Genomic DNA, 19841 nt, shown 5'->3' on the forward strand with positions numbered 1-19841 from the left:
CGTCTCCCCCCCTCGCCCTCCCAGAGCTTCGGCCCCAATCCTAGCTCCAGAGGGGGGAGGGGGGAGCAGAGAGGGGTAAGGGGGGGCCCGCAGTAAAAAGTTTTGGGACCACTGCTCTATGCCGACAGGAGAGCACTCTCCCATCAGTATAATTACTCCACCTCCACGAGAGGCGGAAGCTATATTGGTGGGAGAGCGTCTCCTGCTGACATAGCAGCAGTGTGGACAGTACTTAGGTCACTGTAACTTGCGTTGCTCACAAGGGTGTCTTTTTCACACCCCTGAGCGACGCAAGTTAGATCGACTTAAGTGGTAGTATAGACCTGTCCTTAGCCACTAAGTTTGGTTTTTGGCTCACCGGACCAGAGGTATATTTAATCTCCCAGACAGAGGCTCAGAGCTGGTGATTTCCCCCTATTGTCTGAGAAATGGAAGTGAAATGATGAAATAGGGAATTGGGATATAACCAAGAAATGTCCATCCTGATGCTTGGGCGGGGCGGGGGGAATTCAACCTGCCAGTTTAACCAAAACACTGAGAAAGTAAGCCCTGAGCTGCTTCAGCTGTATAGCTAGAGACAAAAAAGACAATCAGAAAATGATAGGCAAGAAAATGTTGGATGTTGTCCTGAAAAATCAGGATGCAATGATTTATGATGCTGGTTGAGTCAAAAATTGCCTAGAGATAAGTTGCCATATGTCTCCAAGATGTCATAGATTCAGCTACATATGCTGACCAGTGGGAGAGCTGTGCTGCTGTACCAGATGACTTCAGATGACAATATGAGTTCCATTAACACTTTCTGCTCTGCCAGCCATCAAAATATAGTGGACAGTTATTCTGGAAAGTGGGACCAAAGTTGAGTATAAGGGAGATGGAATTTAAAAAAAAAAAAAGTCTGGTCAGGAAATCACTCATTATTTATTAAACAGTTTAATTGGTTTGTTCATATTTTATCTGATGGAATGCATTGAAAGAAAGACGATTTCTACATACTTCTTACAAGGTTCATTTCTGTTGCTTGTTAATTTTTTTCTGGACATTGGAGACGTAAGACACTTTATGCCATTAAAGCAGTGTTGTTTTTCTGGGAGCTTAGATCTGATTTATCTTCTAAATTAGCTAAAATTGAATTTAAAAACTTAATCCTGTAGCATTGTCCATACAGATACAGGCGCAATTTTCAAAAGAACTCCGTCCCTATTGTATGCCACAGTGGGAGCTGCTGGGTGCTCTGGATTTTGAAAATCTGAGCCTGGTTATGGGTTCTGGTCCTGAGCTCTATTCAGACACTTGCCTGTATAGTGCTCACAATTCAGTGTGTCAGAAAATATAGTTTACCTTATGATCTCCCATATGAATCTCTGTTAATCCTTCTATTAACGTAAAGATAGAAAGGGAGTTTTCTATATATATAGGGAAGATACTGTGAATCTATTCCAAGCTCTGCACTACCTTCTATTTAGTCTCTTTGTTCCTTAGTTTGAAATGGGTATATCTGTAAGACTTGTGCGGTTTTATTAATAAAATAAATGATGATTGTTAAAGGTTTGCCTTGGATGTGTAAAGTATATATCACTATTAAGCTATGGAGAACATCCTACCATTGCTGCTTCTCAACTAAAAAGCATATTGGAGGAGGTCATAGTTGATGATTATAATGGTCTTGGTCCCTTGTGGCCTTAAAAAAAAATCTATGGATGTAACCAATAACTCAGTCTTCATTTTTGTGTATTTTTCTTTCTTTGCAGATTGATGGTTCCAGCTGTGATTCTGAAATTCTTTCCTTGCTCCTGAATGCAAAATTAGTGGTAAAGTGCATATCCACTGTGTTCTACCCTCACCTTATCAACCACTTACTGGCCAACCAGGAAGAGGGGCATTGGGATGTAGAGGAAATAGCAAAACAACTGCAGGAAGCAGGCTTCAGTGCAGAGGCAGGGTCTCTTATGATGTGTTACAAAGGGATTCATCCTGCACTCAGAACCTACAGTACTGCCCTCAGTGCTATTCAGCATTGGATCTGAGTGGCAAAACAAACTGAATTTCTTTTGACAAAACAGCTGCCTGAATAATGTGTTTGTTTCAATTGCCTGCTTTTCAGATGGAAATCTTCTACATGAGAGACAAATTGTTGTAATGAACTGATATATTTAGAGTTGATCATCTCTTCTTATGATTTGTGGAAAATGCTAACAATATACATACTGTGGATTTACTTCCAGTTTATTTTGAAACTTTTTACCAGTTCTAAAAGTCTCTCTCTCATTATAGGTATAGTAAATCTCTCAAACTGGTAAAAACTTTCAAATTGGCAAAAACATTTGAAATGCAACCACTGTAATGTGTAAATTATAAACTAGGAAAGTAACTTGTGATGCTGCAGGGTTATACAATGTGTCACACAATTCTTGTAAGTCATTTACATCCTGGTCACAATGTAAAACAATAGTTATCAATAAAAGTGTTTAGAACAAACGTCATCACCATGAAGAGAAATAACTAATGAGAAGTTCTGAAATCTTAAAATTTGATATTTTTCAATGTTGTTTTGGATATCTTATTACAATAGTTTTATTTGCAATAAGTGACATACTTTTCATTTATTAAACCTTTTCTTTCCCCCCCCCTTTTGACTGAACTGAGTATTCTTCAGGGGGAAGCAAGCTGATAATTTTTGTCACACTTACTATAGTTTGGTCTTTGTTACTCTCTATCCAATTTCAGAAAACTTGGCTCAGATCTCCAGAAGATTTTGTTCACTGTTTTGTCTTTCTTTCCAGATGTCTTCTCCTATTTGTTATGGACATGAATAGCCGATCCATTTCAGTTTTGTTCAGTAAGTCCTTACACCCCCTTTCCTGGGGAGGCTTGAGAATAAACAAGATAAGCACAAACCAGCCTTGGATTTTTTAAGACCCAAAATACCCAATCAGATTCTTAAAAAAACAGAACTTTATTAGAAGAACAAAAAAAGATAAGAGAACAACTCTGTAAGATCAGAATGGAAGATAATCTTACAGGCCGTCAGTTTCAAAACATAGAGATTCCCTCTAGGCAAAACCTTAAGTTACAAAAAGACACAAAAACAGGAATACATATTCCTCCAGCACAGTGAATTTCACAAGCCAAAACAAAGAAAACCTAACACATTTTCTAGCTAGATTACTCACTAACTTTACAGAAGTTGGAGGGCTTGCATCTTTGATCTGTTCCCAGCAAAGGTATCACACAGAGAGACAAAAGCCTTTTTCCCCCCCTCCAGATTTGAATGTATCTTGTCCCCTCATTGGTCATTTTGGGTCAGGTGCCAGCCAGGTTACCTGAGCTTCTTAACCCTTTACAGGTAAAAGGACTTTGCCTCTGGCCAGGAGGGATTTTGTAGCACTGTATACAGAAAGGTGGTTACCCTTCCCTTTATATTTATGACCGTGCACATGGATTTATTCTATGTAGCCTGTTTTACCAGAAGCATTTGGTGTTCATGTGTTTATATGATTATGGCTTTGTGTTAAAATTACCTTCTCATTTCGCTCTTGCCTAGTTCTATATTGAGATCAGTCTTCAAAGGAATTTTGCGAGAACCTGAGAAAAAAATAACATTTCTGTTTCGTTCTACAAAAATGAGTACTGAGACAATAGTTTCTAATCTTTATTTAAGTGTAGGGTGGATGTCCAGTGCAGGTACTCCATAGGAAAGCTATACAACTGGATAAATGGCTTGGAAAAGGACTTAAAAAGAGATGTTTGGTAAAGAAGCAAACCGGGGGGCAGTTGGGGACTCCTGTGATTGGTATGGCAGGGGGCCAACCCCAATTATTATAGCCCACCTTAATCCTCCTATGAGGGGGGCAGTGGATAAGGTAAGGTAAGGTCCTGGCAATGGATTTGCTGGAGGGACGTGGGTGGAAAAAAAGGAGGGAGCTGGTAAAAGTCCCCCGGGTAATTATGGAATAAACATAGGGGTTACCTGCACTGTACACTTTTATCTGCTGGGTAGTCCCAGACATCTAATAATAGTGTTGCGGTCTGATTAAATCCATGTCAAATGTGTCCTGTCCTTCTTTTGGTATAGCCAGACAACCATTGTTGGGTTAATTTTCTATAAATATCATTTGTGGCTTTGAATTAATATTATTTTATTTTACTTACACTTTGTCCTAAAAAAAATCGTTTCATAAGACACTTACCTCGCAATTTGCTTGGAATTCTTTAAGAAGACTGTAACAGTGTATTGAATCCTTCAGGTGGTTTGGCCCTTTTTAGTTCACACATTTTCAACAATGTTTGAGAAAGGGACTTCCAGCTTCCTTCATTCATGACCATAATTTTCATTCATCAATCTCAGGGGTTAGAACTGAGGTCTTTTTCATTTAAGTTCCCCACATTAATTTTTGCCTCAGGTTCCAAATGCTATATCTTGAATAAAATCAAAGCTCATTGGCATAGCACAGAAAAAACAGGAAAAATCACAAACCCAAAGATAAATGGAAATAAATAAATGCAACAATGCTATTAGCCAGACACATGGGTTGTTTTACAAAGTATTGAAATAGCACCTACAGCATGGCATAACAATGCATATCACGTTTCTCAACCTATTACCTCAGAATCATGTTTCCAGGGAGTCCATGTGTTTGTGTGTCACGTCAGAGTCAGTGCAGTAGATAAAACCCAGCAGTGTTAGCAGTTCAGAGAGCCGCTAACATCCTGGCAATACATCACACCAAAGCTAACCCAGGATAGATAACAGTCGTTGGTGTCCAGTTGGTATGGTTCCTGTGTGGTTCTAGCCCAAAAACGTGCACAGAGATTAAACAATTTTCTGCATCTTCATCCAAAATCACATGCTGAGTCTTAACTGTTCTCCATTAACACTTTCCAAATGACATTATCAACCACTTCTTTCTAGATGAAATAGAGTTCTGTTTCCCCCAGCCTCATCAGTAAACAGCTTATGCAGACAGGAACTCTGAGGTGCAGATAGACTCAGTGATTAAACAGATACTTAACTTTATTTAAACATTTTTAAAAGACACATTGGTGGGTTATACTGGACAGATGGACATAATTTCTCACTGGATCAATATGGAATGAACTGTCATAATTTTCCTCATGCAAAGTAGGCTGTGAAGCAGTGTAAGTAGTACTTGTTTAAGAAAGACAATTAATGGTAGCTGCTCATCTTTTGGGGCTGTATTTCCCCCTGTTGACTCTCAGTGAATTGTGTTTGTGACCTTATTTGTCCTGCCATTTGGACATGGTCAGTCAATTGGCTGTCATACATCAATGACATTAGATAGAGGCATTACATGGTTGTAGGTGTCTCACCAGCCTGCAGCAAGTAGCTTCCACCACATGCAGGCATCTGTTCATGAAAAGAGAAGGCACATTCTGAGTATATGTGTATCAAAGTACTGATGTATTTGTGAATTTCTCCCATGAGATTGATTTCAGATTTGGAGTTTTGACAGTTGTTATTAAGACATGTTAGCAAACGGGATAACAATGTGAGTTATCCCATAAGACCCTCTCATCATCTGTTACTTATTAAGACCATAAAAAGGTACTGACAAGCTGAATTGACACTTGTGCCTACTTGGATTTTGTCAATTTATTTGAATTACAATTGGAAACTGTTCAAAATATTACTTTCAATGAATACAGCATGAGCTGGATCTCTCCTTTGGAGGTTACTCATCTTAGTAGTTTGTTCATTTCCTGATAAAGAAACAGGCCAGAATTTAGGCTCTTACATTCATATTCAATCACCTAAATAGTAATGGGCTGATTTTTGAAAGGTGCTGAGCACCCCAGCTCCTAATGATGACTATGGCAGCTGCAGGTGCTCGACACCTTTGATAATCAAGCTCTTCCAGGTAGTGTCTATGGTTGAGGTTTGGAGCCTAATTCCTAGGGCTATATGGGTTGAAAATGTTAGCAAGTTCATAGTTTATTAGCTGTCTGTAGTAGTGAACAGGGTAGTATTTGGACAATTAAAGTTGTTGAGACCAAAACACTCATTGGCCTGATTCATTTCTCATTCATATTGGTTTGAAATCAAGAGTAACTCAGATAAAGTCAGGAGAGTCTTCATATGAGCCACCATTAATAGACCACCTGGATTAAGCTCATGTTACCCAGGATGAGGAACAGGCCCATCCGTGAAGCTATCCAGCACTTGTGTGGTGAAGAGAAGGAGAATTTCACAAGGCAGGCTTACAGAAGCTATGTCCTGTCTATTGGATTCAAGGTCAGCATTTTTTGCTCCTGGACAGGGTGCATAAAATGAATGATTTAAAAAACAGATTTTTTTAAATTTAAATTAAATACTGGTTTATTTTTTAAAATAAACCTATTAAAATTACATTTGAAACAATGGCAATCTATATTAAGGCCCAAACTTACTATACTCTATTAAAATAATGTAGATTAAATTAAAAATAATATTAAGCAGTACATGTTTGCTGTTGACATTTTGAAGGAAGTCAAACCACTGAACTGGAGGAAGTCACTGGCTAAAGACGTAGAACCAGATTTGTTGAAGTGTTAAATGAGTTTTTGACAGTGGTAACCTCTTTTGCAGGTGCGGAGAGAATATTTTCTTCATTTCAGTTTATTTTAGTTCAGTTCAATGAGTTCAAAGTTAAGAGACCAACTGAGAGCTGAAAATACAGGAAAGCTTGTTTTCCCTTTCCAATCTATGAATTAAAAATTAGATGTGAGAGGATGAGATCCACTATTCTAAAATATTGAAGGGCAGTGGTGACCATAAACAATCAGTTCAATTCACTAATTACATATGATACATCATTTAATAAATCATTTTAAAATGCAGAACATGTTTTGATCAACTTTTTATACACTTATTCTTATGTATCCAGCATATTCGTTTTATTCAACCAATAAAACAAATTTAAAATGTTTTTGTGTATGTTTAATTAAATTCATATTTCCACCCAAGTAGAGCTTGACACAAATCACAAATTAAAAAAAAAATCATCTAGTAAGTAAGAAATGCATCATTCGCCATTTTCTAACATCATAAAAATGGTAAAAAAAATAAGAATCTGACTAAGTAGAAGTAAAGCTATATAATTATTTAAATGTATATACATCTAGTGTATCCTCCTGGTTAGCAAACGAAGCACCAAATGTAATGTAAAGGGCTATATTTAATTGCAAATCAACATATTTTAATGGTTACCAATCAATGTGAATCACTCTTTTTTTTAGGAAAATATCAAAAGTACAAATGTAAACAAGATTAAAATCAATTATTTATATCAAAAATTTTCTCATTCAAAAGCTTGTCTCTCTCACCAACAGAAGTGGGTCCAATGAAAGATATTACTTCACCCACCGTGCCTCTCTAATATCCTGGGACTGACTCAGATACAACAACACTGCATACAATGATGAATAGAGGCAAAACAGCCAAAATGGTCATTGGTACATAGCTTTAATACCATCTAATAGAAAATATCATTCATAGGAGGATGGTTAGCAATAATAAATGAATCATAGTATTAGTGTTCTTAAGACTTTCTACAATTATATTTACCATTTCAGAAAACGTATTGTTAACTGAGTAATCATGAAATAAGATGTATAAAATACTAAACTTAATCTGGTGTAACCAACATGAATTTAGCAAAGGCAAATTGAGTCTCAGTAGTCTCTTAGAATTGTTTAATGCATCAATATACTTATAGAGAAGGCCTTTGACAAGAAATAAGAGGCAAAGTATTGTTTTGTATTGAAAACTGGCTAGGAAACGTAAATCAGATTCATGTTCCATGTTCCAAAGCATAGCCCTCCCAAGCAGAAGTTGGCAAACATGTCTGATCTAAACAAAGGAATGTGTGCTCAGCTTGATTTGCACTTAAGCAGTAAACAGAGTCATCAAGCAGGAAAGGGAGACAAAGGAAGCTCAAACAGGTGAGAAAAAAGCATCAGGGAACATAGACCTTTTGCCTCCAGATACTAAGCTGGAAATGTCTTTCAAGAGGGGGACTGACACTATAAAAAGGAGGGACAAATGCTCTCAAGGCACCCCTTTCTCTTTTCCTGCACATCACATTCATGGCACCTGAGGTGACAAAGGAAGCATTTGTTGGATTCTGGGAAAAGAGGTTGTGACCTAAGAAGTTTGGTCAGTAAGACTGCTGAAAGCATGTGATGAGAAAACTTTGCTTTGAATTTAATATAGTTGGTTAAGTGAGGTACCAGTTGCCTTCTATCTTTGTTTTTCTTGTAATCATCTCTGGCCTTTATGCCTCATTACTTGTACTCATTTAAAATCTATCTTTGTAGGTAATATAATTGTTTTATTGTTTTCTCTAATCCAGTGTGTTTAAAGTGAAGTTTAAATGCTCCATTTGGGGTGGCAAGTTGTGTGCATATTGATTCTATTAAAGATATAACTGACTTTATAAAAACTTGTATTGTCCAGGACTGGGCTTGGCAATACAGGACACTGTTACATTCTGTAACTCGTGGGAACACCCTACACTCCCATGTTCATCCTTGTAATATGATTGTGTGGTATCTAATGCTAAGTTTGTCATATTGGGTGTCTTCAGAAGGCTCATGATGCACTGAACATTGTTATAGTTATGTTATAGTAATGTTCTAGGTTATAATTTCATGTATATAGTTATGAGGCTGAAAATGTGTCCTCATGGCTTAAAGCAAGCCCAGGCAAAAACTATACAGAAGCAGAGGGGCAGTTCACACCTCATCAGGGCATGTATGGGACAAACCCAGCCCAGCCTCACAGGAACAAAGGACACTGGCTTAGGCAACAACAAAGTATTTGTTGGACTCTCGAGTGAGTCACCCTCCCTTCTTTGGTCAGTTTGGGACTGTGATGAGGTAATGCTCACCTGACTCTGAAGGGGGGCAGCAAAGCCAAGAGGGAAGACAGAACATGATCAAAGGGAGAGACATTTGCCGTCCTCTTCCTCTCTCTTCTACCTACATCTACAGACACCACACCAAGCAACTGAAGCGCTGATCAAAGGGGAGAGCCTGGCTCAAGAGCAACCAGCCAGCCTGTGGTGAGAAGCATCTACGTTTGTGAGGGCACTGAAAGTGTTAACATCAGCTTAGAATGCATTTTGCTTTTATATCATTTGACCAAATCTGACATGTTATATTTTGACTTATAATCACTTAAAATCTATCTATGTAGTTAATAACTCTGTTTGTTTATTCTACCTGAAACAGTGCATTTGCTTTGAAACGTGTCAGAGACTCACCCTGGGATAACAAGCCTGGTACATATCAATTTCTTTGTTAAATTGATGAACTCATATAAACTTGCAGTGTCCAGCTGGCATAACTGGACACTGCAAGATGGAGGTTCCTAGGTTTGTGTCTGGGACCGAAGATATTGGCTAGTGTCATTCAGTTGCACAATCCATGCCACAGGATGTGCTTACATGCCAGAGGCTGTGCGTGAACAGCCCAGGAGTGGGGGTTCTCACAGCAGAGCAGGGTAAGGCTGGCTCCCAGAGTCAAGGATTGGAGTGACCTAGCAGATCACCAGTCCAGATAACACCAGGGGAATATCACAGACATACATTTCTGATGGAAAATATAAACCTGGGAGTGTGTCTGGGTACCCTTCAGTATAACTAAGGCTGGTAAGAACCAAGCTGTGGCTGGCTGGCTGTAGCACACACACTGGCATCGCTGGGATGACTTTCATGCTGGAGGCTGTTTGTGAGCCGTCCAAGCTGGAGGCTATAGCAGCAAAGCATTGTAAAGGTCACCATAGGTTAGAGGGCATGGGTGACACAGCTGCTCCTTAGTCTGTATTGGTATGTCACAGTATCTTTCTGGAGATGTGAAGTACTGAGCAGCTTCCTTAGGGTGCTCAGTAGATCTGTTGGTGAATAGTTTCTTAAAAGGGAGAAGTTAGAAGAAAATGCACCAAGGCTAATATTCATAAAGAAAATAGGAAAATCCTTTGTGCTGATTTCCGAGGACTCAGGAAATAGGACTTTTGAGGGCGATCAATATAGTTTTTATATCAGGTATAAAGTACAGTCTCTATTGCAATTGGTTTGTCCTACAGAACTTACATCCTTCCCTCTCTGGATTAATTTCCTCCTCAATTTCACTCCCTAGCATCCCCATCTCTCTTTGTTTGGTCCTACAGACTTCTGTTGTCACAAGATAAAATAAGTTGCATTTAGTCTAAATCCACATACTGATTTAGTGGCCAAAGGCTTTTGCAATGCATAGATAGACAGAAAATGTTATGAAAGTCCTTTTCTGCAATGTGCATATAAAATATTTATTGTAATGAGTAAAGCAGATGTATACTGTTTAAAAATAAAAACCTAACCCTGAAAACAAATAAGCAGAAGGAGTTTAGTCTAAATGGGAGAACAATGCAGAACACAAACTGCAAATGAAACCTGGAGGTGATTTTAATTAATCTGGTTGTACCATCTGTGCTGTTTTTGGCAGTACAGGAAAAAAAGGCATAGTAATGTCTGTATGCATCTTTCAAGAGGATATAGTTGATAGATAGGCACTATGCTGATTCATGTGCCAACTAAAAAGGCAATCATGGTGCAATTTAAGGCCCTGATCCTGCAAATGCTTACACACGCACTTCAATTTTTGCAGTCAGTCAGGGGAAAAGTAAGAAAATGCCAAGCAGCTGTTGGACATAATAACTAGGTCAAAAATGAAAGGTTATCTGGAGTTGAGGCTTCTGATGTGAAATAATGTAACATTAAGATGCCGGAGGAAATGGCTCCATGATTTAAGCAACAGGCTTCCCTGAAAGTCCACATTTGATTCTTCGTTACGGATTCATAGTGATGAAAAGATCACCACAATATAACTTTAAGAATAATACTGAGCTCTTCTAAAGCACTTGGCATGTTCAAAGCATGAAACATCAAGCTTACAAATGCACGAGAAGGAAAGTAGCATCCTCATTTAGAGGTGAGGAAACTGAGGCAGAGAAAGAGGACGTGACTTGCCCAAGGCCTCACAGCAAGCCAGTGGAAGGCTAGCACTGGAACTCTGGACTTGACTCCAAGTCTTTCTGCTGAAGCATGCTGCCTCCCAATGCATTCTGGGTTATTATTACTACTGTGGTATAATCGTGGTACTTGGAGGCCCAGATAAGGGATTCTCACTGTGGTAGGTATATGGTTAAAAAGTCAGTCCCGGACCCAAAGACAAAACATGCAGGTGGAGAAAACGAAGGGTTGGGGGTTGGTGTCAGAGAAGACAAGGTAACAATAACACAAGCATGTATTCATGTGGACCAGCGGGGCACCCAGTCCAGTTCAGCACCCACTGACAATACATGTTGACTTAAATTTACATTCCTGTATCACTTGGTTTCCCCTGCTTTGGGATCCTTCCTCTTCACCACCTTTATTGAGTGATCTGCCATTTAAATGACAGTGGGATCCCGTGTCTGATAATCAGCAGGGAAAGCGATTGCAAGCCAAGGAAGCCAAGCTGCAGCTGATTAAATAAATGCAAAGTGCTCCCTACCATGCACTGCAGCGGGTCTGCTGAGGAGAGCCCAACTTGATTCCAATTCATGCTTCTTCAGGACTAATCAAAGCACACCAAATACATCTTCTTGGAAATGGACAGGAAGCACTTTCAAGAGCTTTATCCAAAGACATGGAAGAGCTTTGTGCTAGAGAAGACACTTGTAGAGTGTCCCCTTCTGAGATTTCTACATATGTCAAGCGGCATTCTGTCGTGCACTGATTTTTATCTTTGATATTTGACTGTTTTACTCATTGGTCTTGAGTAGAAATAGCTACTGAACTGGCTTAAGTAAGATGGAGGAAAAAAGGGTACATTTAGAACTCAGGCAAATAGAGTCCATGGAAGCTGTGTTAAAATCATTCAGTTCCTGCTTACTGCCAGAAGGAGTTTATTTTTTTTATCAATTTCTACATCCATATTTACCTATGAACTTGGCAATGTTAAATACAGGATTTGGAAAGAAAAAGAATATCATTGTATTCAGAACTTAGCACATTGATAGTTGTGAGAATTGTTTAACGTGACATTTTCTGCCTAATTCAATGAAATGACAAAAAAATACTTTTTAGTTGCTCAGATGATGCATTTAAGAATAATTTAATGTTGTTATAGGTGAATTATATTTACTGCAGAGCTCAGTCTTGGATGTACTGTGCTGTAATTTACTTTGAAACCATCAAAGAAATCAAGTAGAAAAGATGTTTGTTTTTAAAATCTGGTTTGAAAGTCAGAGTATTCCTTCGGTGGAGAGGATAGCTATGGCTGTTTTGCTTGTGCCAATGTCTTAGCTACAACTTTTAGGGTAGATCGATATCCCTGAAGCCTGAAATCCTCCTTTTTATGTACAGGGAGCAGTGATTCAGTCTTCCCCACATTCTCCCATTGTTTTTCAGTTCTGACTTGGAGGGGTCAGATGGCAGTTCAGACTCCATGCCCATTCAGAGTCTCACTGACTTCAACAGGTGCTGGAGGAGGCTTACAACTGTTGGCTTCCCTCTTGAGATTGCTAACAGCTATGGAGGTGGATATGAAATGCACATAACCACCCAAGAGGATATAGATTCAGACCATCAATATATTAGGGAGGAAAGGGTGGTCTTGTGGTTAAAGGCACCTGACTGGGAGATCTGGGTTCTTTGCAGGCACTGCTACAGGTACCATATGTGAACTTGGACACGTCTTTGTGCCTCAGTTTCCCAGTCTAAAATACTTTATGTAAACTTCATGGTGAAAAGATTTGTCAGAAAACAAACAGTTGAAGCTGGCAAGCTCTCCTTCCCTTATGTTAGTATTTAGAACAAGAAGGGAGAATAATTTAACTACAGTAATTATTGACACTCCCCAATGTAGAACCCCTGCGATCTCTACGTGTGAAGCCTGACCAGCTCTGAGACATTCTCCCATCTCGGCTCCCGAGAAGTCACTGTTAGCCCTTCTACCGTGCATGTTTGCAAGGGGCAATGGAAGCCCTTTGGTAACTCCCAGCAGGGAAAGCGGGCATTGTGAGGTAGAATTCATTAATATTTGTGGGATGCTGAACACCATACATACCCTATAAAGAAATAAAACGTCACCGAGACCACCAAGTGGCTGACAGATGTCAGTAACTTCTGATCACTTTGGAACCTTTAATTGGATTAGAAGTGGCAACCTTACAATGAAAAGCTCCATAGCCAATTCCTAATCTCATAGACATTCCGTCCCTGTTGCCCCTCCTGCTCCATGTATAATTGTCCAGGATGGTCTTTGTGAACCTTCTCTTTTAACTGGGACAGACATGGTAGCCCTTGTGAAGACAATGATTTGTCATGATTGTAAACCCTCATTACTTCTCTTTGTAGTTCAAATAGATCTAGTGGATAAAGCTTTCTGCTGAAATTATCTGTATTCAGGGCAATTGTTGATTTTATACTGTTGCTGCTCAGTAACAGTTGGATTGCTTCCCTCTCCTGACAGTTTGACCTTCCCCAGATTGGTCTGCTCACAGCTGTCACGTTGGAAATTTTAAACTCCCAAGACCTTCCTGAAAGGCTGCAGAATTTCTTCCATTTTACCTCTCCACCACCACAGCCCGTTCCAAGGGATCCTGACAGGTCTGTACAAGTATCTGTATGTCTCCTGTAAGGGCACTATAAGCCTCTGGAATGATCTCTGGTTTCCAACTCTCAGAGCTGAACTCTGGACCAAAATGTTCACGGGTGACTAGTGATTCCAGATGCCTCCATTTTGGGTTTCTAACTTGAGACCCCTTTAAAAGAGTCTCATTTTCACAGGGTGGGTGCTTTCCACTTTCTGAACAGTGTATCGGGTTGAACACCTAAGATCACTGGTTACTTTTGAAAATCTGAGCTTGTAGGATCTAGGATTCTAGGGTGTAGGTTTTGCTACAGGTAAAATAGATAGCAACAAACCTATGTCTTTAAATATTTAAGATACATTTGTGCATCTGCTTTAATTCCAGATACAGATTTGGAGGGCAGTCCCAGCTCAGACAATGTCAGATCTTAAGGAAATAGCACACTGGTAGAGCAAGGGGTGAAAGAAACAGTAAGTTGTACTGTACTGCTGCTTATCTTAGAAGACAAAGTAGCATGGTGAGAGTTCAAACAGTTCTGTCTGCATAGCTACTATGCCTTTAAAAACCACTGGTCCTTAGGAAGCGTTGACCTTTCATATCATCATGCATATGATCTCAAGGTCCCTCCAATGACCCTCTTCCACAGCAGTAGGTAGCTAGTGCTGTAGCAAACACAATGCAGTTTAAGGGGAAAAGAGCAAAGTTTATCCATGAAATCTGTATACAGAGGGAACATACTCTAGTGATTAGAACATGGGACTGGAAACTTTTGTTGTCTCTTGCTTTGCATTCCTGGTCCTACCACTGTTTTGTTGCCATCTTAAGCAAGTGACCTAACCTGCTTGTGCCTCAGGTTCCCCACCTGTTACTTGGAGATAACATCTTTATGGGGATGTTGTGAGGTTTAAGGAATTTATCTGTATTGCACTAGAGCCTAGCAATTCCAAATGAGATCAACAGCCCCCCTTGTGCTAAGCACTGTGCAGACATGTAGTGACAGACGAACCCGGCCCTGAAGAGGTTACTGTTTAACTTGGATTGTTTTCAGTCATCTTGAGGTTTGTTATGATCTGTGGGCTGTGGTATGAATTCAGAACTGCATTTTCCTCACAATGCACAGCGGATCTCTCATTGAATAAGTAGGAGGCTTGCACAGAGATCAAGGAACTTTAAGTTAAGGAGTAACTAAAAATTTAGCTTTTGTTTGTACTGTGTCTTTTCATCTCTTCGGGAGAGAATATACTCCTCTGAAAATTGCCATTATTTTTGCCCTTTGTTTCTCTTCCTCTCCCATCCTCCTTTCTCTGTTTCTCATCCCCTTCCTGGTCCTGGTGAATCTCCTCTGTCTCTCTGTATTTCCCTGCAAAACCCTACCCCATGTGCTTCACTCCCACCCCCTTCCCCATTCCATTTGCTAAAATGATCAGCTCTGAAATAATTAATGTTGATGCTGAAGTGGCATCACTTAACACTCCAATTAGATTAATATGGGACAGGGAAATTCATTCCTTTGAGTCATTGCTTCAGACCGAGCAGGCTCAAGCAGCCATTACTGCATCAGTTACACTTCATGCACATGGATGGTTATCTCTGCAGCACAAGGACTGGAAAAATGCAGCTCATGAGCTGGGTCTGGCCATTTTTTTTGACATCCCTGTCTAAACAAACAGGAGGTGAGAGGGGAATTAGTCATAGAGTGGGGAAGTGACTTTCCTGATTCCCAGCTCTGTGCCCAGTTCATTGGAGCATTGTTTACATTTCATAGTCTTCAAATGCTCTATAACTGCAAAGTACTGTACTATTCTACTGTAGTCCCCGTGAAATGGTCATCTGATACCAACACGGAGCACACACTGGTATCTGAGTCAATCTGAATTATTTCCTGTTCTGTGTGTTGTGTGTTGATAAATGGTGACTTGTCCGTGATATGTTTAATTCAGTGGTTACTATGAAAGGTTGTTTGAATAAGACCCTTTGCTCACCCAGCATAGCTTCTCCCGTTCTTCAGTCTGGCAAAGACGTTGTACTCCTGGGTTTATTACGTTGCTCCATTGCTCTGAAGATGATTGTGACAGCAAAATTCAGCCTTACGACAACAGCAGGATCAAGGAGGTCTGCACGGGCTGTAAGGGGAAAGACTGTTACGTTTGATCATAAGCAAAAGTATGTGGAAAATTGTGACTAGGGATTGGGCAATTAATGGATTTATGTTGCTATAATAATTCTGAGGAGGATGATGTTTTGTATATGGGTGACTTTAATTTTCCTGATATCTGCTGGGAGAGCAGTACAGCGGTGCATAGACAATCCAGGAAGTTTTTGGAAAGCGTAGGGGACAATTTCCTGGTGCAAGTACTAGAGGAGCCAACTGGGGGGGGAGGAGGGGAGCTTTTCTTGACCTGCTGCTCACAAACCAGGAAGAATTAGTAGGGGAAGCAAAAGTGGATGGGAATCTGGGAGGCAGTGACCATGAGTTGGTTGAGTTCAGGATCCTGACACAGGGAAGAAAGGTAAGCAGCAGGATACGGACCCTGGACTTCAGGAAAGCAGACTTCGACTCCCTCAGGGAATGGATGGGTAGGATCCCCTGGGGGACTAACATGAAGGGGAAAGGAGTCCAGGAGAACTGGCTGTATTTCAAGGAATCCCTGTTGAGGTTACAGGGACAAACCATCCCGATGTGTCGAAAGAATACTAAATATGGCAGACGACCAGCTTGGCTTAACGGTGAAATCCTAGCAGATCTTAAGCATAAAAAAGAAGCTTACAAGAAGTGGAAGGTTGGACATATGACCAGGGAAGAGTATAAAAATATTGCTCGGGCATGTAGGAATGAAATCAGGAGGGCCAAATTGCACCTGGAGCTGCAGCTAGCGAGAGATGTTAAGAGTAACAAGAAGGGTTTCTTCAGGTATGTTGGCAACAAGAAGAAAGCCAAGGAAAGTGTGGGCCCCTTAATGAATGAGGGAGTCAACCTAGTGACGGAGGATGTGGAAAAAGCTAATGTACTCAATGCTTTTTTTGCCTCTGTCTTCACGAACATGGTCAGCTCCCAGACTGCTGTGCTGGGCATCACAACATGGGGAATAGATGGCCAGCCCTCTGTGGAGAAAGAGGTGGTTAGGGACTATTTAGAAAAAATGGATGTGCACAAGTCCATGGGGCCGGATGAGTTGCATCCGAGAGTGCTAAAGGAACTGGCGGCCGTGATTGCAGAGCCATTGGCCATTATCTTTGAAAACTCGTGGCGAACGGGGGAAGTCCTGGATGACTGGAAAAAGGCTAATGTAGTGCCAATCTTTAAAAAAGGGAAGAAGGAGGATCCTGGGAACTACAGGCCAGTCAGCCTCACTTCAGTCCCCGGAAAAATCATGGAGCAGGATCCTCCAAAAAATCATGGATCCTCAAAGAATCAATCCTGAAGCACTTACATGAGAGGAAAGTGATCAGGAACAGTCAGCATGGATTCACCAAGGGAAGTCATGCCTGACTAATCTAATCGCCTTTTATGATGAGATTACTGGTTCTGTGGATGAAGGGAAAGCAGTGGATGTATTGTATCTTGACTTTAGCAAAGCTTTTGACACGGTCTCCCACAGTATTCTTGTCAGCAAGTTAAGGAAGTATGGGCTGGATGAATGCACCATAAGGTGGGTAGAAAGTTGGCTAGATTGTCGGGCTCAACGGGTAGTGATCAATGGCTCCATGTCTAGTTGGCAGCCGGTGTCAAGTGGAGTGCCCCAGGGGTTGGTCCTGGGGCCGTTTTTGTTCAATATCTTCATAAATGATCTGGAGGATGGTGTGGATTGGTGCAGATGATACTATATTGGGAGGAGTGGTAGATATGCTGGAGGGCAGGGATAGGATACAGAGGGACCTAGACAAATTGGAGGATTGGGCCAAAAGAAATCTGATGAGGTTCAATAAGGATAAGTGCAGGGTCCTGCACTTAGGACGGAAGAATCCAATGCACAGCTACAGACTAGGGACCGAATGGCTAGGCAGCAGTTCTGCGGAAAAGGACCTAGGGGTGACAGTGGACAAGAAGCTGGATATGAGCCAGCAGTGTGCCCTTGTTGCCAAGAAGGCCAATGGCATTTTGGGATGTATAAGTAGGGGCATAGCGAGCAGATCGAGGGACGTGATCGTCCCCCTCTATTCGACATTGGTGAGGCCTCATCTGGAGTACTGTGTCCAGTTTTGGGCCCCACACTACAAGAAGGATGTGGATAAATTGGAGAGAGTCCAGCGAAGGGCAACAAAAATGATTAGGGGTCTGGAACACATGAGTTATGAGGAGAGGCTGAGGGAACTGGGATTGTTTAATCATAGAATCATAGAATATCAGGGTTGGAAGGGACCCCAGAAGGTCATCTAGTCCAACCCCCTGCTCAAAGTAGGACCAATTCCCAGTTAAATCATCCCAGCCAGGGCTTTGTCAAGCCTGACCTTAAAAACCTCTAAGGAAGGAGATTCTACCACCTCCCTAGGTAACGCATTCCAGTGTTTCACCACCCTCTTAGTGAAAAAGTTTTTCCTAATATCCAATCTAAACCTCCCCCACTGCAACTTGAGACCATTACTCCTCGTTCTGTCATCTGCTACCATTGAGAACAGTCTAGAGCCATCCTCTTTGGAACCCCCTTTCAGGTAGTTGAAAGCAGCTATCAAATCCCCCCTCATTCTTCTCTTCTGCAGGCTAAACAATCCCAGCTCCCTCAGCCTCTCCTCATAACTCATGTGTTCCAGTCCCCTAATCATTTTTGTTGCCCTTCGCTGGACTCTCTCCAATTTATCCACATCCTTCTTGAAGTGTGGGGCCCAAAACTGGACACAGTACTCCAGATGAGGCCTCACCAATGTCGAATAGAGGGGGACGATCACGTCCCTCGATCTGCTCGCTATGCCCCTACTTATACATCCCAAAATGCCATTGGCCTTTAGTCTGCAGAAGAGAAGAATGAGGGGGGATTTGATAGCTGCTTTCAACTACCTGAGAGGTAGTTCCAGAGAGGATGGTTCTAGACTATTTTCAGTGGTGGAAGAGGACAGGACAAGGAGTAATGGTCTCAAGTTGCAGTGTGGGAGGTTTAGGTTGGATATTAGGAAAAACTTTTTTTCCACTAGGAGGGTGGTGAAACACTGGAATGCGTTGCCTAGGGAGGTGGTGGAATCTCCTTCCTTAGAAGTTTTTAAGGTCAGGCTTGATAAAGCCCTGGCTGGGATGATTTAATTGGATATGGGTCCTGCTTTTGAGCAGGGGGTTGGACTAGATGACCTCCTGAGGTCCCTTCCAACCCTGATATTCTATGATTCTATGATTCTATGATTTGTAGCATGTAGGAGTCCTGGTCATGGAGCCCCACTGGTGCACCGTGCTATACAAACAGAAAACAAAAAGACAGTCCCTTTCCCAGGAGCTCACTTTGACCTTACATAGAGACTTACACACAGGATACCAAAATGCTTTACTAACAGTAAGTGCGCCTCATTTCACAGTGGCAAAGTATATGGGTATTAGCCCTATTTTCCTGATGGGGAAACTGAGATGTGGAGAGAGAAAGTATATGCCTAATGTCACAAGACGAGCTGGTGGCCAATGCAGGAGTAGGTTTCTGACTCACGTACCTTTAGTGTAATCCCTGGATATGCACCTTCTCCATGTTAGTTCCATCTATAAGTCATCAGGGCTGCTTTTCATCACATGTGGCTGTTAAGGTTATAACAACATAGGTGAATAGGGATCAACAAGCTGGTTCCTACCATTCTGATGCACTTCAGTGTTATTTCTGAACACTCCCTCATTTCAAATCTGTAAAGGATTTTTCAAAGGGGCAGAAAATAACTAATATGGAGTCATAAAAAATGTTCAAAAGCAAGAGAGAGCAAATCCCGTACATCAGAGGTGTATGAGCAGCATAGCCTCAGCAGTAGTGTTTACAAACCTGCCACTGAAGATAACCAAGAAATGCTGCAAAACAGAAAGTTTGAGGTGGTGACTGGAGCCCAACAGGGCAAAGCCCCACTTCACTGATGAGATTTTCTTAACCCCAAACCCTAAAATTTCTCCTCTATTAGAGATGCAGGTTAACATTGTCCCCAAGAGGAACTGTTCTTACACCCAGGGTATGTGTTATGCTTATAAGAAGCCATGTGTCTACACTGGCAGAGTTACAGCACCGCTCAGAGAGCACTGAAGGGAAACCGCTGTTGTGTGTTCACACTG

At 41.1% G+C, this 19841-nt stretch overlaps 1 protein-coding gene across 1 annotated transcript in view; it reads left to right on the top strand.

The window, feature by feature from the left end:
* Positions 1-2630, top strand: part of NBAS (NBAS subunit of NRZ tethering complex) — a 408512-nt gene extending 405882 nt beyond the window's left edge. Inside the window, exon 52 of the mRNA XM_048845538.2 lies at positions 1752-2630. Coding sequence (XP_048701495.2) covers positions 1752-2027 — 276 coding nt within the window. The 3' untranslated portion in view covers positions 2028-2630. The remainder of the gene's footprint in view (positions 1-1751) is intronic.
* The last annotated feature ends 17211 nt before the right edge of the window (positions 2631-19841 follow it).

This window comes from Caretta caretta, chromosome 3 (genome assembly GCF_965140235.1).
Source record: "Caretta caretta isolate rCarCar2 chromosome 3, rCarCar1.hap1, whole genome shotgun sequence".
NCBI classification, from domain to species: Eukaryota; Metazoa; Chordata; order Testudines; family Cheloniidae; genus Caretta; species Caretta caretta.